We start from the raw sequence: 22,541 nt of genomic DNA on the forward strand, positions 1-22,541 counted from the left end.
CAGCCTACCAATGCCCTGTATTCAGAGAGACAGTTTCAAAAATCCAAACTATCATCCAGCCCAGCTGGGCTTTGTTTTCTCAGAACGTATTCTCTCTTCTGAGGAATTGCTGAATTCTGTGTCCTGTGTTCTTTTATTGTAGAGACAGTAGAGATTCTATTGGGTGCTATTCATAGCATTTGTCGCATACAATTGAAAGGTGAAACAGAATTAAAATTTTACAAGATGGCCCATTTGTTGGGAGATAGGGGTGATGTTTTGTAGAGAACAAATTATCAAACAGGCAGACGTGGTACCAAAATATTGGAGTTGTGGTTCATCATCTTCTGGTCCTTGGGGCTTATACTTTCCCCTTTCTTTAAAGTAATGGAAAAATAAAAACAAATCAGCAGAGGAAACAACAAAACCCATACTGACCAGCTTTCCTTTTCTTTGTGTGTTTGTTGTTTTAATGTGCAGGGCAGGAGAGAATTGGAAAGGATTCCTATTATGAGCAGGAGGGCAAAGTTCAGTTTGTGATTGATGCGGTGTATGCCATGGCCCATGCCCTCCACCATATGAACAAGGATCTCTGTGCCGATTACCCCGGTGTCTGTCCAGAGATGGAGCAGGCAGGGGGCAAGAAGTTACTGAAGTATATTCGCAGTGTTAATTTTAACGGTGAGTCCAAACATTCCAAACCAGCCTCTGGGTAGGAGGTGGTGTCATTGAGCCATCTCACTGATTGTGCCACTCTATTCCAATTTAATATTGCTTTTACTGACTTTTATGTTGGTCATGCCTTGTTTGTTTGCGTTTGCTGTTGTCCTTATGTGGTTTTGGAAGAGGGGTGGTTAAAGGAGTATGGGAGGAGGAGAACTAATTTTTTGTCAACATTGAGGTCATTTCTTTGAGCCAGATGCTCCTGGGGTGCCAATTATGACTGGAGGAGGTAAGGCAGGCATTTTTCCCCTTTTATGGACCATAGTAACTTTCTCATGAGGCTAGACTTTATTTTGCCAAATATTTGAAGGTTTAAGTAAAATTTAAGTACCAGACGTATGAAGTTATGTAATAAAATGCCTAAAAGTATTAGGTATAAGTAAAGTATAAATATTGTTCTGTCCAAATTACATGCTTTTACTCAATCACCCCAATAACTGCTCACACACACACACATATACACACACACATGCACACATTAAGCTAGTAAAGGATTTATCTATCTTTTGAGGAATAGTTTATATAAGTTATTAGGAAGTTGGAGACAAGGTAATAAATTTCACTGATCACATAAAATCAATTTATGTAACCATATACCAAAGTTATGATGTATCTTTATATTTCAACACACTGAAAAAATTATAGATCTTTGGGAAGTGAAATAATGGCAAAATTACTCACTTTTCTTATAACAGAAGATACGTGTGTATACATAGGCATGTATATATCATTTACTTCAAATCTATGTCATGTATGTGCATTTATTCATTATATAGGTAAATTTAATCATATTTACATGAATTCACACATATGTGTATGTCTATATATATATACATTTAAATCTTTTAGAAATTATGTTTGTCTTTGCGTTGAGAGACTGTGCACCATAGTGGATGGAACATTGGCCTCTAAGTCAGGAAAACTTGTGTTTAACTAAGTCCACTCACATATTTAGGTCTGTGACCATGGACAAATTCCTTACACCCTCAGGGGACTCTATAAATATTATAAAGTATAAATATTAATTATATTTATATATTATATATTAACTATAAACATTATAAACTATAAATTTCTAAACAGTTACAAATTCATGTCAGGACAAAGAGATCCTTGTACCAGTGAAATCACAGGTTCAGACCAAACAGAAAAATGAACCTGTGTATTTTTATCATTTAAATCAACAGAATTGTCTTCAGGTAGATGTCTACTTTGACAGATGGTTTCTAGAATGGATGAATCCATCTCCTGATGAAGACGTTGAGGCCATTTGTCAGATAGCAATAGAGGCCATCACCATTTCCGTAGGTAAAACCTTTCTGGAGGAAAATCTGGAATTTTCTTTCTAGAATCCCCCAATCATCTCAATACCTAGGTGAATTAGCTAAGTAGGATTTGAGTGAATACATGTGGGTGAAGATGCTCATGCAAAAATAGCTAGCTAAATACATGCATAAAGTATAGGTTTCATAAGGCACCGAATGAGAGTGGAAGATGATGGAGAGAGACTTCTGCTAGGGTACTACAGGTAAAGTTCCACTTCTGACACCTATTTCCTATATGACCAAAAGCAAGCTACTTCACTGCTAAGTGTCCCTTCCATAAAACTCCAAGATCATCAGTGGAAGTAGTAGAGTTATTCTAATATGTATGAATAAGCATTATTTACTGGTATATGTTACAATTTCATATTTATATAATTTTATATAATATATATGAATTTACATGCATATATACATACATGTATATATAATCACCTGTGTAATGGGCACATTTGTAGACATTATATAAAAATAAGAATATAGAAACAATATTTCCTCTATATAAAATATGTTCTCTCTCACTTATAGATACATGGCTATTAAAAATAAAGTTGTGATATCTTTAATTTTACATCAGAAGGATTTCTAGAAAACCTATCTCCATCCCCTGGAAGTGAACCTACCTTTATAATAAGGAAACCCAGTTAAGCACATCGAGCAGACGGCATGACAAAGTCTGAGAATGTGCCCCACGTTCTGTCCTATTAGTTCTCTCCCTTACTGCTAAGAGGCGAGAGAGAGGTTTCATTATTTTTTCTCCTGGGCAGTCAGTGCTCATTTGCTTTTTGCTTGCTTGTTTGTTTGTCTGTTTTGTTTTCAATTGCTCAGAACAGGACTTGCATTTCATCATTTTCCCACGGACATGGATGTCGTCTTTGGGTGTTCTTTCCGTTGTGATTTCTCTTTGCAATTATTCATACAAATCTTCTCATGTTCTTTGATGTAATATTTATTGGAAAAGGAAATGGAGGATTGGAAAAATGGGGAATAATGGGAGGTTTGTATGGGGTATTGAGGAGTTGAGGGGAGAGAGGGAATATTGCTGGGTGAGGCAACTCCTATTCCCCATTTTTCCAATCCTCCATTTCCTTTCCCAATAAATATTACAATGTCCTCCTCCAATTGATTACTGAACTCCCTCATTTCCTCGAAGTGCTAACTAAAATCCCATCTCTTACGGGACATCCGACCTAAACTCTCTTCATTCTACTGCCTTCTCTCTCTCTCTCTCTTCATTATTTCTTATTTAGGCTGTATGTAGCCTTATGCATGTGCATGTGTGCATGTGTGTGTGTCTGTATGTGTGTGTAAATGTGTTTCCATGTTGTCTCCCCCAATTAGATTCTAAGTTTCTTGAAGGCAGAGACTTTTTTTTGGCTTTTTTTTTTCTGCATCCCCAGCACTTAGCATAGTTCTTAGCATATAGAGGAGACATTTAACAAATGTCGATTAATGGATGAAGTCCTCATTTTTTACAGCATAATAAATAATGATCCATTGCATTTATATACTGCTTTTGGTTTGCACACTCAGTGGATGTCCACTTAGTTTCTAGTTCTTTATTACTGTAAAAAGGTACAAGGCCATTTGCAGAAGAAAAAGCCAATCCTGTGGAACTCCTTTTGAGTATAGACTTCCCATCCTTATCAGGTTCAATTCTAGTTATTGATGACTGGGACAGATGTGGTTCAACAGAGAGCCCTGGGCCTGGAATCAGGAAGAGCCCAGTTCATGTCTTGCCTCAGACTTACCAGCTGTGTGACCCTAGGCAAATCTTTTGACTTATTTTTGCCTTAATTTCTCCAATTATAAAAATATTAATAATAATGCCACCTAAGTCAACCGTTTGTAGTGAGGATCAAATGAGATTTACATTATTTATTTATTTATATTTTTATTTATATTTAATTTTTAATAATATATATATAATAAATAATAATAATAAATAATAAATGAATATTTATAATTTATATTTAAATATATAAAGAGCTTAGAACTGACAAAAGGTAGGATCCATATAAGACTTATTTCCTCCCTTTCCCCCTAAATGCAAGGATGTAGCTTACTTTTCCTCTATGTGAATAGGGGACTCGAATTCAGTTTCTTGTAGGCATTTAAAGGGGGAGGATATAACACATTGTTCTAGGCACTGCAGAGATCATCTAGGATAGGGCTAAGGATTCAAGTCTCTGCTTTTTCAGACCAAGTAACTATTTACAAAGTACTTTGTAGATCTTGCCATGCTATATAATGTTAGTTATTATTATTCTACTCACTACCTCTGAAGTTGCACTAGTACTTGCATCTGTTTTTGCTTTTATTTATTTATCTATTTATTTATTTATACATAGGATTTATATAATTATACATATAATTTAATAGATATATAATTCATATAATTATACATATAATAATACAAATAAATTATTTATACAATTTATTTATTTATACAATTCATACAACAAATATAATTTATTTATATAATACCCTTATTTATACAATGAAAATTTTAAACGACTTCTAAATGATTTCTAGTTCCATTCTGGCAGCAGTCTATCTGATCAACCAGGATCTATTCATTAATCAATATATATTCATTAAGCATTTATCTTATGCCAGACATTGTGCTAAGCCTTGGTGTATAAAGGAGGTTGATGGTTAACCCATAGCTTGGTCTAGTAGGAAGAAACTGAATTTGGAGTCATGAAATATGAATTCAAATCCAGCTCTGCCATTTATTGGTTTTCTGATTTTATGTAAGTCATTTCTCTTCCAAGGGCCTTCGTTTCCTTATCTGTTACATGAAAGGGTTAGAAGAGAGAGAAAGATGATAGGGAAAGTATTAACTGTAAAATCAACAGACCTGCATTCAAACTTGCTTCTTCCACTTCATACTTGGATGAGTCACTTAGCATCCTTTGGTCTCAATTTCTTCTTCTGTAAAATGAGGTCAAATTAAATGACCACTGAAGTCACTTCCAGATATAGCTCTAGGACCCTCATCAGTGGCAGTAGATCTTTTACTGTCCAAGGGCAGTTTAAAAATATTTACCCTCTGTCTTAGATTAAATATTGTATATTAGTTCCAGGGCAAAAGAGAGTTAAGTCAATGGGGGTTAAGTGACTGCTCAGGATCACACAGCTAGGAGGTGTCAGAGGCTACCTTTAAACCTAGGATCTCCTGTCTCTATCCACTGAGCAACCTAGCTGCCTTGCTAACTGTTTTTGTTTTATAAACTTGGCTTCTGCCAATGGTAAGGGCTAGGCAATGGGAATGAAGTGACTTTCCCAGGATCACACAGCTAGGAAATGTCTGAGATTAGATCTGAACCCAAAATTTCCCATCTCTTAGCTAGGCTCTCTGTCCACTAAGCCAGCTAGCTATTCTTATAGGAGCATTTTTTTATAGGAGACAAGAAGGAAAATTTAGGATTGCTAAGCATTATGGAGTTTAGTCCTAGTGGAGAAAGACCATTGTTTACTTAACCATACACACACACACACACACACACTCACACACTCACACACATTGTTTTGCATGTGTATGTTATTTGCTTAACTTCTCCTTACTCTCTTAACCTAGAGTTAAAAGGGCCCTAGAAAACTTGGGTGAAACAGATAAGGGAAAAAGTGTTATTTCATTGGAATGCCATGGGTAATACCTTGTTGGAGAGAATTGATAGTCCTTTGAGTCAATAATCTATACTGAGTATATTTATTACCTCCTGGGAGCTGTTAAAAGCCATTAGAATTTTCTTCATCTTCCAATGAACCAAGTCAATGAGTGACCAAATGATTATCTAGTGATCTCAAGGAATTTGTGCGGCTATTTGTTGTTCATTCATTTCAGTTTTGTCCCATCTGGGTTTTTCCTGGCAAAGATACTGCAGGGCTTTGCCATTTTCTTCTCATGATCATTTTACAGATTAGCAATTGGAGGCAAACAGAGTTAAGTGACTTGTCCAGGATCACAGCTAGGAAGCATCTGAGGTGCGATCTGACTTTAGGTTTAGGTCTTCCTGACTCCAGGATCAGATTGCTACATTTTAAGGCAAAGTAATATAGGATGGGGCAACCACGTCTTTGCTCCAATGTAACACAATTTAGAGAGCACTCCCCACATTTATACCCTTTCAGCACTTAGAACCAGCTGGACTTTGCACCTTTTTTAGACAGATTATCCCATGTAAATTATATTTTGGACTTCTCCAGATCGTTTTACAGATTGGAAGACTGAGGCAAACAAGTTTAAGTGACTTAAAAGTATTGGAAATGGTATAAAAGGCAATGTAGTAAAGGGTTCAAGTTGACTTTAGAAGTTAAGTATTGAGTTGTGAGTGTAGAAGACCAGAGTTCAAATTCTCTTTTTGACACATATTTGCTTTGTGTCCCTACACAAGACACCCAACTTCATAGTGATCCACTCAACTCTCTCAAACATGAAAGTATAAAGAACAAGCTGGTATGCATTATTTAAGAAAATTTCCTTGGTTGAAATAGATTATGCCAAATAAATTGGAGATTCAATAAAAATATAAAGATATCATAGATAGCTGTGGTAATTCCAATAGATAGAGAGTTAGGGAGAAGGACAGGCAAAGTATCTAGACTTAAGGCAGTTTGGATTACCAAATCCTATTTGTGAGGAAGAGTCTCATTTGAATTTTCCTCGGTTGGTAGCAATCATTCAAGAGAGCTCATGTTGACATGCTATTTCATACTGTCCCCTGGATCTCCATGTCCCTTTACCCCAATGAAATTTCTTCCTTCCACCCCTAACAGAGTCCTTACCCCAACCCTGGATCTGGTTAACTTTACTTCCATAAGTACACATCCATATTCATAAATACATTGTTTATTCTCAATATGTCATTTCTTCCTCCTTAGTATCTTTTTTTGTTCTTCTTTCTCTGCCCTGAAAGTTTTCTTGTCCTATTTTCCCCCTAATGAGAAGCACATTTTAAAAGTACAATTCCTTTTTTCAATTCTGAGAAATTCAGTGAGTTGTGAAAAAAAGAGAGAAAAATGGAAGAGCCAAAATGACAGGAGAACCGTATTATGGAATCCATCAAAAAGGTCAGCGCCGCACAATGCATGGTTAGCAGTCATCATTTAGATAAAGTATTCAACTATTCTACCTTAATTTTTTTTAACAAGACCTTTAATGAGAATGGAAAAGGGCAGGACAAGAATAATTTCCTCTAACAAAGAGTGTGTGAAGAGAGAGACACAATGCCCTGTGTTGCCTCTTGATGGACAAGTACTCCTGTGAGCTGATGATGCTCTCTGCAAATGGCTCTAACAGGCCTCCTCGTAACTGCTCAGATGAAATCATCCTGTCCACACATGCCTCTGACATCCTCTTTTCTTCAAAGTCTGTGAAAAGCTCCAGTCCTATTACTTAATGAATAGAGGTTATAGATGTTTAGCAAGACATAGTATACATTCCCGTATCCAGCATTAGAGCAAAAGAAGACGAGTCTGAATATTAATGTGTCAATTCAAAGTGACAGCCTTAAGTTTTTCTTTTAAAAAATTCTTGCTAATGACCTGGAGAATCCAAGATTTATCTTTCCAGGCTACAAACTTGGCAGGTTCTTGTCAGGATCACGGAGAACAGAAATCTAACCTTAACTAGTCATTCTTTTAAAAGTCTTCGAGTCACTTTTCCTAATAGTGGATAAGAATTGTTGTTCATTCAGCTCCTAGTGTTTTATTGAGAGGATTTAATAATTGTTTAAGTTAACAAATATTTTAATTCTGACCATTAGAAAATAATGAAAATGGAAATCAAAACTGTCCTAACAAATATCCACAATCAAGTATTGGCCTGTGTTGGTCAAGTCCAAAAGAATATGGGAATACATAAAGAAAAAATATAATAGTGAGACTTAACCTTTAAAAGAATCATTAGAGATCATCTACCTTATAGAGGAGAAGCAGAGCCCCATATTAATTGAATTTTTCAAGTTCACACGGGTAATGAAAGTATACAAATATTTGATTGTTTGTATAAATAAATGTAGAGAGACTATATACAGTCTCAGAGAATGAAATGGTCATTTAATTCTAGTTGACATTCATGTAATACCTTAAGGTTTACAAAGTACTTTATTTACATTATCTCAGTTAATTCTTGCTATAATTCAATAGGATAAGTTCTATATGTCTTCTTATCCTCATTTTTAAGATAGGGAAACTGAGCGGTTATGTGATTTTACTATGGCCAATATCAATAATTTCTCCAAATCGTATGCCCAATGTAGCTACCATTATGCCATGTTGCCCTATAATTACCTTGCTGGGCCTGTTAAAATATCTACTGTCTGAAGTATATGTTGTTATCTTTCTTATAAACCCCCCACAAAAGATGAGGAGAACTTTTTATTAAAATAAACCTTTTTTAAGACCCATAAACCAATTGTGGTTTATATTTGTGTGTTCTCAAAGAAAACAAGGCAAGATTCCTTGATATCAGGCTATGAAACTATAGCAAGAAGAAAGCTAAAGAAAGTTTTATAACATTTACTTCCATTTTTTGCCTCACATATGGTTCTTATAGGAGAGACTGTGGTGTTTATGTTCTATTTATTTGGTCTTTTGACTCCATTCTCTCCTATGAGAGAAACCTCAATGACAGAGGGGGGAGAAAGTGACCTTATGGAGTTCTAGAAGAGCCTATTTAAATCAAATTTGCATCTCTTATCACTGACAAAACTTTCAAAAGTTTCTTTATGAACTGAAAGACATTGATCTAATCTTTTATATACCTTTTCCCCTCTTCCAAATTAAATAATGCAATCTCTTTCCTAATTTTCCTTAAAAGGAAAATGTTACCATCCTCTATTTGTTTGGTTTTCTTTAGGTCTATTTGATATTTAATATTTATTCCAAGTTGTAGTACAATAGTAACTCATCACATACAGATACACACAAAGAATGCATATATCTCTAAATATATATATATATGTATACACACACATATATGTATATCTGTATGTTTATGTATATAATAATATATAGATATAGCTGTTTCTCATTTTGTAAGCTCATAAGATTATAGGATCACTGATATGACAGTCTCCAGAGGATAACAAGATATTGAGCTATAGGAGGTTATGGTCTCTCCCCACTCTCTGCTGATTAGACAATTTTTGGAATATTGTGTTGAGCTCTAGGTGCCATAATTTGACTTTTTAGAACATTGATGAAATGTAAAAATATCCAAGAGGGTAAGGAACTTTGAGAGTATTGCTATGAGTATTGGTTAGAGGAAACAGTGATATTTTGTCTGAAGAAAAGAATACTCAAAGGAGAATATAATAATGATATTCAAAGATTTAAAGGATATATATGTGGAAGATGAAATGGACTTGATCTCATTTACTCTGGAGGATAGAACTAGGAACTCTATGCAGAAGTATCAGAAACAAAATTAGACTTCATATAAGGTGTTTGTTTTGTTTTGTTGTTTTTTAACAAGGATTTAAAAAAAAAGCAGTGTGCTATTTTTGGAGATAATTCTCCCCCTCAAAAACTCCCTCACTGATGGACTTCTGTCAGAGACTAGATGATCACTTATAAGTCAATTGTTCTCTTTTTTTAAAAAAAATAAGTTGGTCCTCATGACAACTGAGGCCTCTTCCTCTTCAAAATTTCTGTGATTCTATGACCCTGTGCAAGTTACTTTACCTCTGGACATCAATGTTTGTGTGTATGGGTAGGGAGAGAAGTGGTAGTGGTGTAATTCATATAATGGTTAAGTCTCCTTCTAGTTTGATCTATGATGCTAGTGGAGCTGTTAAGGGAAAGGATTAGGCTTCTTCTATTTGGCCCCAGATAACAGAACTAGGAACAATGATTAGAAATAAAAAAGATGCAAATTTTTACTTAACACAAGGTAAAACATCCCCCAAAATTAGAGCTCTCCAGAAAGGGAATGGGTTGCATTATATGGTTTCCCCCTCATTCTATAGATAGATGCTTAACTTCACTTGTAACTTACCGTCATCATTTTCTTTTCTTTCTATGCATCACTTACTCTCCAAATTACATATATTCATTTTTCCTTCCTTTTTGAACACATAAAACACATGTGTAATTATAGACATGGCTAATATAGACACATACATATATGCACGTATATATGTAAAATTCTGTTTTTTTTCCTTTTTTTTTTGGTTGGAAAGTTCAGATATGTTTGCTTGTTTCTTACTCTCTGCTGTTGATTCTGTATTTTGCTCTTTTTCTCCACAGAAATTCTCCAGGGTCAAGAGCTTTTTTTGCTCTTGCTTATTCATTTTGCTGCTAGAAGTTTGAGATTCCTGCATATTGGTGGTCATTGCTTTATTAGCTTCTGTCTCACAGGACTTTTGTTTTGGTACTACCTTCCCTTCCCTGTCAGAAACCTGAGTGAGGGCAGGTAGATCTGTGATGTTCTTTGTGTGTTCTTCCTCCACTGTTGCTACTGTGTAGGCGCAAGCTCCCTGCTATTCCCTGAGTCTCCTTGCCCAGTTCTGGCACATCCCTCCGGTGAGTTTGTGATGTTTTAAACTACCCTCAAGAATTTGGAGACTTCTCTGTCACTGGTTCCTACTGGCTCCATGAGTGAGGGAAGGGGTAGTCCCTTATGCAGTTTTGTTCCCTTATAGCATAAGAATCTCTCATTGCCTACCTTTCACTCTGTACCCCATGGAAGAGTCCCTTTACTCATCCTATTTTGACCTCTCTCCTTTTGAGACACTTTGTAATGATTGGTTTGGAAGAAATTTTTGAGTGGCTCCAAATTTTTCCTGCTACTAAGCCACCATCTTGTTTCCTCCCTGATCAATGTCTTTTCAAAAGATGAAGTTTCCAGAAGCAAACCCAGTTCAAATCCATAGATCTTCTGACTACAAGAGAGCATATAGTAATCATCCCTTTATTATGCTAGGATATCATGCTTCTGAAAGTTTGCCAAAGTCACAAAGGCCTCCTGAAGGTCTGGAGGACATATGGCAATGGCAATGAATAGAGAGCTTGCAGCTCTTAGAAACTCCTAGAGCTTTGTTTTCAGAACTTCTTTTTAGCCATATCATTTCTTTTCTTTTTAAAGCCTTACCTTCTATCTTAGAATCAATAATATGTATTGGATCCAAGGCAGAAGAGTGCTAAAGACTAGGAAGAGGCGTTCAGTGACTTGCCCAGTGTCACACAATTAGGAAGTGTCTGAGATCAGATTTGAACCAAGGAATTCCCATCTGTAGGCCTGGCTCTCAATCTACTGAGCATTGAGCTGTCCCCTGGCCATCCATATCTTTCCAATCTTTTACTTGTGAAGTAGATTTTCTTTTAAATCAGCTATGAAACTTTACAAAAGAAATATGATTTCAGGATAAGTAGGTCAGTTTTTTCATTCATCATATTTGCTAGCCCCTTTCAAGCATGCACAAGTATAGGCATATTTAATATACTGTAAACCTCAAATTTCCTTAGACTTATAATTGTTGAAAATTTCACCATTGGGATATTTCATACTTGGAAAATTTCTTACTGATAGTCTATTGGAATGGGAACTCCATTGGCATGGGAGGTTCCTTCTCTTCCCTTCTTAAGATTACTTTAGGACAGAAAACCTTTTGCTGAACAATGGAAAGGACTTTGACCTATGCTTAAGCATAGAACAGGAATTTCTTTGAGTCTTGATTGATTTTAGAATTGATACAATGGAGATACTTGGAATAAATCTCCACCCTATTCAGTCCTAATAAGATTGAGTAAGGGCTGCAGCCTAGATCAAAATTTAATTATTCCAATCTCTACCATACTCAAGTTAACAGGATTTAGAAAGGGCTGGAACAAAGGAGTAAAGATTTAATCATTTGAAAAATATGACCTTCAACAGACATGTGCAAAAGCCAGAAACATCTGGGCGGTCCTGGGTTAAGCAAGAGCCTCCATTTACAGGGAAATTGATGAAGATTGATTGGTAGATGTGAGGACTGAGGGGAGGCAACTTGGATGGTGTCCTTAAAGATAGGAGGGTCTGGAGACTCGGGGAGGAGGATTGAGTTTTTGGTCGGTGGTTCCTGGGCTCTGAGGAAGCTTGCTCTGAAGGAAGCTGAAAGTGGGGGCCTCTGAGACTGTTTCTCCATTTTGGACACGTGAGTGAAAGGGACTGATCTCTTTTCTTTGCCCCAGCTATCTAAGGGCTTGGCCCTTTTGGCCCAGCCTAAACAGAAGGGGTATTAAAGCCCTATTCCCTTCTCTCCCCTTTCTCTCTCTCTCTCTATCTCTAATTCCTTTCTTGCTCCTATTGTAATTAAACTCCAAAAAGGCTGACGGCTGACTTGAGTTTTTCATTTAGGAATTACATAGCTGATTCCTTGGCGACCTTAAATTAATATATATCAGTCTTTTAAAGTGATTCCCTTGTAACATTGTGGCTGACCACACGGGAGTCTAAAGAATCCTCTCAATAAAACTTTTTCCTTGCCTTTTTACTATACTGTTTCACCACTTAGTCCTTTTTTTTTTTAACAAAAAACTCGGCTTAAAGACACAGCTGCTAGAACACGTGAGTATAAAAAACTTTTTCTCTTTTCTCCTTAAGTTAAATTGGAATCAGCAGTTTTTTCTTTTTCTTCCCTTTAATCTTAAGGGACAGCTGGGTAGCTCAGCGGATTGAGAGCCAGCCCTAGAGGCAGAAGGTCCTGGGTTCAAATCGGACCTCAGATACTTCCCAGCTGTGTGACTCTGATAGACAGAAAACAGCTGTTTTTAAATCTCAGCAACAGGACTCTAAAGTCCTGGCTGGAAGAACTGTTTCTAAATATCCTTTCCCTTAAGGAACAACTTCCTGCATTAAAAAAAAAAAAAACCCTGTGGAAAGTTTGTTGCTTTGCCCTGCTCCCCACGTGTTTTGTGAAATTACAAAATATATATATAAAAATGGGTACTACATTCTTTGACAATTATATGGCAGCTGAAGAAGTAGGGGCATTGAGGAATGAAGGATACCTCCAAATTTTTATATTAATAGGTACTGTCATTTTTGTACTCCTCAATACTATATTTAGAGATGAAAAAATAAAAAATATTGAGGATAAAATAAAACAAAATGAGGATAAAATAAAACAAAATGAGGATAAAATAAAACAAAATGAGGATAAAATAAAACAAAATGAGGATAAAATAAAACAAAATGAGGATAAAATAAAACAAAATGAGGATAAAATAGAAAATATTGAGGATAAAATAGAAAATATTGAGGATAAAATAGAAAAAATTGAGGATACAATAGAAAAAATTGAGGATAAAATAGGAAATATTGAGAATAAAATAGAAAAACTTGAGGATAAAATAGGAAATATTGAGAATAAAATAGGAAATATTGAGGATAAAATGGGAGATATGGAAGATAAAATAGGAAAAATTGAGGATAAAATGCAAGCCCAATTAGAAGATCTAAAAAGTTTCTTACAGGATCAATTGGCAAAAAACCACTCTACTAGAAACAGACCTGTTTCTGAACCTTTGAATGAGGAAATTTCCTTCCCTGAAATAGAGATGGAAAACACCTTCCCTATAGCCCAGTTAACAGACTGCTTCTCTCGTGCAGTGCAAATCTTGTCTGAATTTAATCCCCAAAACCCTTCCCCTGCAATCCCAGCTTCTCATGTTCCTTCTCCTACAGAAAACCAAATTCCAATGCAAGGGAGATCTTGTCCTCCTAGAGAAACCTGTCCTTGTCAAACTGACCCACAGGTGCAAAATTCAACTAGAGGCCTGTTTCCTCTAAGAGAAGTACCTGAAATAGGACGAAATGGGGATGTGGTGACTTTAAGACATAGGATACCGTTTACTCCCCAAGAAATAAATGAATTTACACGAAATATCCCCACATATGAACAAGATCCTTTTCTAGTAACAAAAAAGATGGGAGACATATTTTTTCAATATAATCCGTCTTACAAGGACGTTGAGAGCTTACTACAGGCTTTTTTAAGTGAACGTGAAAAAAATAAAATAATTGCTCATGTCAACAAAACCCGGGGGCGTAATGCAGCACATTGGCCATCTCAGGATCCCGAATGGGACTATAATAATCCTGAGGACTATCTACAACTATACCGTTGTAGAGAGGCCATCCTCACAGCCATGAAGGAATGTGCGGACAGTACAGATAAGTGGATGGAACTGGAAAAAATTAAGCAAAAGGAAAACGAAACACCCTCCAGATTTATGGACAGAATTATCGAGTTTGGGGACAGATACTTAGATTGGGACTTAAATAAAGAGAATAGTTTAAGACAAGTTAGAAGAATCTTTGTAAATAATTCTTGCAAAGTAATTAAAAATTATTTTAAAACACAATGCCCAAGATGGTCAGATATGGACCTTGAAGAATTGCGAAAAACAGCTATATATGTTTTTAAGGGAAACGAAGAAAAGGAGAAAGAGAATAATGATGACATGGAGGAAATGAAGAAAAAAATGAGATGTGTAATAGATAGGATAACTAAATTAGAAAGTGGGCATGATAATGAACCAACGACAATTGCCCCTCTCCAGAAATCCAATTATCAATCCATAACTTGCCACTTCTGTGAGAAGAAGGGCCACAAAATGATGGAATGTAGAACCTTTCTTAAGATGTTTGGAAGGAATACACAGTTTAATAATGGTTTTAGAAATAATAACTATAGAAATTATGATAATGGTTATAGAAACCAGAATTCTAGAAATTATAATAATGACTATGGAAATAACTATAATGAATATAGAAATAAGAACTTTAGAAACCAGAATTATAGAAATAGGAATTGGGAATTTAATGACAATGCTCAAATTGAAGAAAATTTTAATGATAATACTCAACAATATATGAGAAATGGCGCTCGTCCAAAAATTACTCGAGGTGCTAATGATCCTCAGAGAGGTGCCCTTCAGGAGGGTACCCAGGGAACTTCCCAGTATAATAAAGATGATTCTTCTTAGATTGTATTGATTTTGTTGATATTAATTAACCTTTTTCAGTTTTTTTTCTCCTCTCCAAATAGTAGGAAAGATGAATAAAGAACTTAAGACTATGATTGGCAAATTATGCACTGAGACCCATTTAAAATGGCCTGAAATTCTCCCTCTGGCCCTATTTTATCTTAGAAGCAGGCCTAGAGGAGACTTACATATTTCACCGTTTGAGATGCTTTTTGGACATCCGCCTATACAGGCTAAGCCTTTCTCCCCGGCTTATACATCGCTATTAGGGGGAGATATTACTATTGCTTCCTATATACAGGAGTTACAGCACAAACTACGTGAACTTCATGAATCTGGAGCTGCAGTACAAGCTGGACCATTAGACTTTTCTCTGCATGACCTGAACCCAGGAGATAAAGTTTATATCAAGAATTTCAAGCGAACTGGAGCAACTCAACCTTCATGGGAAGGACCATTCCAAATATTATTAACTACTCCAACATCTATAAAGATTGGAGAAAGAGACTCTTGGATTCACTGCTCACATGTGAAGAAAGCATCTTCTGCTGAGACTGATTGACTCTATCCTATCATATGAATTGTGACTCTATCTTATCATATGAATTGGAGATAATAATCCATAGACAAATGGATGTTTTTTTTTCAAGAATATATTGAATTACTGATTTTTTTCCCTTATTTTTTCTTATTTCTTTTTATTTTTTGATCAGAATATTTGATTTTTTTCTCATTTTTTTGTACTGAAGGTACACATAATTAATATTAATATTAATATTTTTTCCCTGCAGTAATACAAGTTAATATATATACTCTTGCTATAATATCAATATATGCCTAAAAGCTTTAAACTATGGGAACCTGCCATTTATTGATAAAATATTATAGGACTGTGATTAATGTTTGTGTCTGATTCCAGGAAAAGGGATAAAAACAAGGAGCACAGACTAAACCTGAATAGTGCCAATAGAGCACACATGAAATATTAAAGTGAGACTCAAGGTTGCGACGCTTAACTTATGTTTAAGTCGTAGGACTTCCTTGTATCTACACTCCTTTTGAAGTACTCAAACAAGTACAAAGCTTGACTATCATGCTGGCTCCCTATATCTCTGAAAAAAAAAATCAGACAAGGGAATGACATTTCCCCATCAAAATAGAATTCTAATTCTTTCCTTCTTATATTATGGCAACTTCCTGTAGTCTTGGCTACAAATGGCTAAGTGAAATATTACTGTATTCTGTCCTACATACTTGTGGGATAGAAATTACTTTAAACTGGACCTATACAAGGCCTATTTTGAATTTTTCTTATGTTTTTGATTATTTTTCTATTCTTTTGATAATTGACACATACACCCCCATAACTGAACATTGCATTCTGAGCTAAACTTGATAATTTTTTTTTAAATACTTACTTCAGGGGGGATTGTATTTTAATTTAAAATCTAAGAATTTTTGAATTTTTTTTTTGTTTGAGATTGTATTTTTATAAAAATCCAAGACTTTTGTTTAAGATTTTACTTTTATAAAAAATTTTAAAGATTTTGATTTTGTTCGAGAAAAGATCTTCAAGAAAAAGCTTGAAACTTTTATATCCAGAGAATGAACTGTTGCAGAAAGATGCCAAAAACCTACACTTCATCAAGAAGATCAAGAATGAACTTTGGATGTGATTGATTGGACTGAACTTTTGATTGAACATTTATTGTAACATTTATGCCAAAAGGGATTGCCCCTAATTTGGCTTTCTGTCAATGCGCCTAGCAAACATTGGTTTTGCTTTCTTTTCTTTTCTATTTCCTCTCTCACTATTCTAATTTCTCTTAGAAAATTGAATATTGTGTATATCTTTAGTTAGAAGTGAATTTAGAACTACAAAATGATTATGTTAAATGATCAATGGGGAGACTAGTCTCCCAATGATCATCAGGGGGGATTGTAAACCTCAAATTTCCTTAGACTTATAATTGTTGAAAATTTCACCATTGGGATATTTCATACTTGGAAAATTTCTTACTGATAGTCTATTGGAATGGGAACTCCATTGGCATGGGAGGTTCCTTCTCTTCCCTTCTTAAGATTACTTTAGGACAGAAAACCTTTTGCTGAACAATGGAAAGGACTTTGACCTATGCTTAAGCATAGAACAGGAATTTCTTTGAGTCTTGATTGATTTTAGAATTGATACAATGGAGATACTTGGAATAAATCTCCACCCTATTCAGTCCTAATAAGATTGAGTAAGGGCTGCAGCCTAGATCAAAATTTAATTATTCCAATCTCTACCATACTCAAGTTAACAGGATTTAGAAAGGGCTGGAACAAAGGAGTAAAGATTTAATCATTTGAAAAATATGACCTTCAACAGACATGTGCAAAAGCCAGAAACATCTGGGCGGTCCTGGGTTAAGCAAGAGCCTCCATTTACAGGGAAATTGATGAAGATTGATTGGTAGATGTGAGGACTGAGGGGAGGCAACTTGGATGGTGTCCTTAAAGATAGGAGGGTCTGGAGACTCGGGGAGGAGGATTGAGTTTTTGGTCGGTGGTTCCTGGGCTCTGAGGAAGCTTGCTCTGAAGGAAGCTGAAAGTGGGGGCCTCTGAGACTGTTTCTCCATTTTGGACACGTGAGTGAAAGGGACTGATCTCTTTTCTTTGCCCCAGCTATCTAAGGGCTTGGGCCTTTTGGCCCAGCCTAAACAGAAGGGGTATTAAAGCCCTATTCCCTTCTCTCCCCTTTCTCTCTCTCTCTCTATCTCTAATTCCTTTCTTGCTCCTATTGTAATTAAACTCCAAAAAGGCTGACGGCTGACTTGAGTTTTTCATTTAGGAATTACATAGCTGATTCCTTGGCGACCTTAAATTAATATATATCAGTCTTTTAAAGTGATTCCCTTGTAACAATACATGTGCATATATATACATATATGAATTTGTATACAACTATTTGTATGTATGCATATATTTACACACATTTATATATACATTGTATGTACAAGTATGCACATGTTTGTATACAACACAGATATATCTAAAAATATAACTATGTCTGTCTGTCTGTCTATCTGTGTGTCTGTTCATATCTATTATGAATATGGGTATTTTCTGGTTTTATTCATCTGTGATAAGTTTAAAAATTCAGCTCATTAGATGCAAAGGCTTTGGAATTTCACAATGAATAGTGGCCTATATTCTAGCCCTACACTTCTGCAAAAATATTTCCTTGTATTTAATCAGCATCCAGTGTCTCATTCACATTAAACCTAAGAACCTTGCTTAAGTCTTTCTTGTGACACATTTATTTTTTTCACTGACTACCACCGTTGAGTGAGAGATAAGGATACCAAAAGAAGTAATAATCTTAAGCATTGATGTGGAAACTAACTCCTTTAAAAAGTCTTTAGGAAGAAGGAAGTTAAAAATAATAAAATAGAGAGAGAAATGGAGTAATGATTAACAAAGGATTTTGTCCTAATCCTTACCTGTGATTTGGTCTTTTCTTTCTGATTTTAAATGCTTTAAATATATTATTGAATAAGGGGAATTTGGGGAGAATCATATAGAACTCACTCAAAAGCTTCTTGAAACAGGTATTCAAGAATTTAAGTCACAAAAGAAAGTATTTCAGGGAGCTTTTTGTAAGATTTTCTTTTCATGTTAGCAAATCACATCTGCTTTGATAGTGGGCAACATCTATATATAAAGAGCTGGTATTACATCTAATTGTAAACTGTTTATGTGATGTTTGATACATGTCTACATATAAGTGTATGTGTGTATAACAAGTGTGTCTATATATATTACATGGTATGTACATTTGTATAGTATATACATTTGTCAACAAGCAATTAGTGAAATTTCTGCAGCAGAGAAACAGAAAATTAATTAATGAAGGATTCTGTTTATAAGGATTTTTTTGAGATGGATGATCATTAGTTAATTTAAGAAACTCTTTGCCTTGATTACAGGTATTAGCTCAAGAAAATGTTGGCTAAACCTAGACTCTTGTCATTGAAGATAGCATGTAAACATCAAATATGTAAAAGCCAAATATATAATCACTTATTCATGACCACTAATGCCTTCATCAAGAACATGTTAGTTATAACCAACAAAATTGCTACCTATGACAACAGAAGTATAAACAGGTTATTTAAAAATGTTTTCATAGTCTCCCCTGCTGTAGCCATTAGCTACTACAATCACCTATTGAAAGAAGGATGAAAAATATAGAAAAATATAAAAGACATAAATATGTGAGTATATCCAGCCATTATTGGTCCTCTTGTAAAAGTAGCCTCAAAATGACCATTAGTATTTTTATTGTAGAATAGGAGTGTAAAACTGGGGATGGGAGGGATTATCTATTCATCTCCCTATTGTTTCTTCTGTTCTTTTCATTTCAATTGCATGCAGATTACTGGAATAAAAACATATTGTGGAGGAGGAAGCTATTTCTGGATCCCAGTCAAGACTCACAAACCTGTGCTGTCTTCTGACGGCAGTATCTTTGAGAAGCAGATGGAACATTTTCTGGGAAAAATCATTTAGAGGCTCCATTCACAGGACTGATTTCCACTAAAGAAATCCCTTAGGAGGTGGGGGTGGGGTGGGAAAAGCTTACAATATTTCATGCTGTGTGTACAAGGCAAGACTAATGCAAGGTTTGAGGTTTCCCTCCTGCCTTCTCCATTCTCTTTCCCTAGCCTTTAAAGTAAGCAGGCAAGAGAGGAAACTAAACCACTATACCGTAAGTCATCCATTTAAAACACCATGGTAATGGGCTTCTGCAATATCAGAAGTTTTATTTTCATATCTTTCAGACATGGCAAAAGTAACCAAATGTTTAATGGGCTCTTGGCCTTTTCTTTTTCTTAACTCCTTTAGGCAGTGCTGGCACTCCAGTGACGTTTAACAAAAATGGGGATGCTCCTGGACGTTATGACATCTTTCAGTACCAGATAACGAACACCACCAATCCGGGCTACCGCCTAATTGGCCAATGGACTGATGAGTTGCAGCTCAATGTGAGTTAAATTTCTTTTTTTTTAATTTGCATCAGTATGCAACAAGGTGATTGATTATTAAAGGTGAATACATGTATAATTTTCTCTTGTTTTCTAAGTACAAATATGCATATACCTGGACATAGATTATTGTTTTTGTCTTTGTTTTATTAGTGTTCTTATACTCTGGGATATAAATACAAATTATTGATTCTTCACTTAGTTGCCTGTTGGTGGCATCAGCCTCCAAACAACTGCAAAGAGCATCCAACTATACTTTGTTAAAATATTTTCTTTGATTTTTTTTTGTAACTTAGTCATTTGGGTTTGGACTGGGCTTGACTATACTGGATGATCCTCTTTCTCTCTCTTCCCCTTCTCTTCTTCCTTCTCTGTATTATCTTGATTCCATCTTGATTCCAGCTCTTCTTCTTCCTCAGTAGCTCAGAGACTGTGCTAAAGACACCACCATTTCATCTATTTACCTGGTATTCCAGAACAGTGATGAAGAGACGAGGTCTTATGTTCCTTCATGCCCCCACCATCACTTCACCATCACCATCACCATATCACCAGGATGGTTACTGATATTTTGTCTCAATACTAGAGAAACAATAAACAATTAATGCATAAAGAACAAATCTCAATCTATTATACTGTTTAAAGTGCTGTATTGAGTATGAAGGCTTAGATAGGAATCTTACCTGAGATACTTGACATGTGATCCTGAGCAAATCAATTAACCTTTCTATTCATTAGTTTCCTTATCTCTAAAAGTAGTGGTGAGAGGTTGCTGTCCTTCAAAATTCCTTTCAGCTATGAGAATCATTATATTACATGATCTTACATTCAACCCCATCACTGCCATGGAATAGTAACTATTGAAATTTTTTCTTAGCATATCATTCAAACCTCATTTTTTTATGCCAAATATCTCTGAGGACCATAATTCAATTAAATTCAACAGATATCTATTAAGTATATACAATTGGCAGACCATTGTGTCAGGCACCAGAAATATTAAGATTAAAAATTCTCATCATTACCCTCAAAAACCTTAAATTTTACTCAAGAGACTATAGCACATGGATAGTCCTATCTTTCACTTCATCTATACTTTGAATTCTGTTAAAATTCTGAAAATCTCATTAATCACATTATTATATTAATGAAAATCACATTATTTTTGTACTTGGGAACCATGCTGGTGTGTTCTCTTGGAGATTTGAAACCCTCTAAGTGGAGTGATCAGACTTTATAGTTCTAGGCAATAGACAACAAGTGACATAAAACTGAGTGAATAAAATAGTGCAACTTCTTTTTATTAAAACATTTACTAGTTAAGATAATTTATTATATTTCCTCACTACTCACTTTAAATAATGAAAAAGAAATAAAACTAAAACTCATAACAATTAAGCATAATTTGACCAAACAAATCCCTACATGTCTAAAAATGATTGTCTCCTCCATTTTAATACCATCTCCTCTTAGGAAGGCAATTGTGGTCATATTTTCTTTTCATAGTCTTTTGGATTTGTGGTTTATCATTGCAATAATCAGAATTCTAAAATCTTTCAAAACTGTTTTTTTCCCATAAAATGCAGTTTTACAAATTCAGTTCTACTCACTTTACTCTGTATCAGTTCATGGAGGTTTTTCTAGTTTCCTTTGAAACACCCATTTTCAGGATTTCTTGTAGCATAATAATATTCTCTTACATTCATGTACCATAATTTTTTTTATCTCAAAAAGAAGGCAGTGTTAGGCGACTACAAAAAGAGGTGCTATGAATATTCTTTGTTCTATGTCTATTTCTTCTTCCTTTGACCTTTTGGGGGATATTTTACAGAGTAGTATTATCACTGAGTTAAAGGGTCACAATTTAGTAACTTCTGGGGCATAGTTCCAAAAAGCTTCCCAGAATATCTGGACTAATTCTAACCCTACTGTACCATTGTACTAGTGTGTCTATTTTTCCACAATCCCGCCAACCTTTGTCATTTTCCTCTTTTGTTATATTTGTCAATTTGATAAGATGGAATCTCAAAATTATTTAAACTGTCATTTCTCTGATTATTGATTTAGAGTATTTTATATAGTTATTGATTATTTCTTCCTTTGAAAACTACTTCATATTCTTTGAATTGCTTAAGTCTCAGTGAAATAATATTAGATGATTTCTATATTATAGTTGCATATTTTTGCTTGCTAAAATATTTTCATTTTAAATCTACTTGGATGTTTTTTTGTTCTCTTCTAGTTTGTACTTTTGAATCTTTTCTCTGTGAGTTCATGCACTTTGCTTTATATTGGTTTCATTATTTGTTTAATGATGAAATTCTGCATTCATGTTTTAAAATATTTTGCTAATGTAATATTAGTAAATTATGTGTTTAAAAAGTTAATTAGATATATATGTGGATAAACATGACATTTGTTTGGGATTGGGTCAAGGAAAGAGACAGAGCTCATTCACCCTATCAAAACCATAACTTATGGTGTGTCTATACACACACACACACACACA

At 35.0% G+C, this 22,541-nt stretch overlaps 1 protein-coding gene across 3 annotated transcripts in view; it reads left to right on the forward strand.

Moving 5' to 3' along the window:
* The window catches only part of GRM7 (glutamate metabotropic receptor 7), a 1,064,146-nt gene that overhangs the window by 697,288 nt on the left and 344,317 nt on the right, over positions 1-22,541 (forward strand). For all 3 annotated transcript variants that reach the window (XR_008913421.1, XM_007500141.3, XM_056804572.1), the window contains exons 6-7: positions 460-660; positions 19,893-20,032. Coding sequence is in view for 2 of the 3 variants with exons in the window: in XM_007500141.3 (XP_007500203.1) it covers positions 460-660; positions 19,893-20,032 (341 nt within the window). In the remaining variant the exon portion in view is untranslated. The remainder of the gene's footprint in view (positions 1-459; positions 661-19,892; positions 20,033-22,541) is intronic.

The sequence above is a fragment of the Monodelphis domestica genome, chromosome 7, assembly GCF_027887165.1.
Source record: "Monodelphis domestica isolate mMonDom1 chromosome 7, mMonDom1.pri, whole genome shotgun sequence".
Classification (NCBI taxonomy): domain Eukaryota; kingdom Metazoa; phylum Chordata; class Mammalia; order Didelphimorphia; family Didelphidae; genus Monodelphis; species Monodelphis domestica.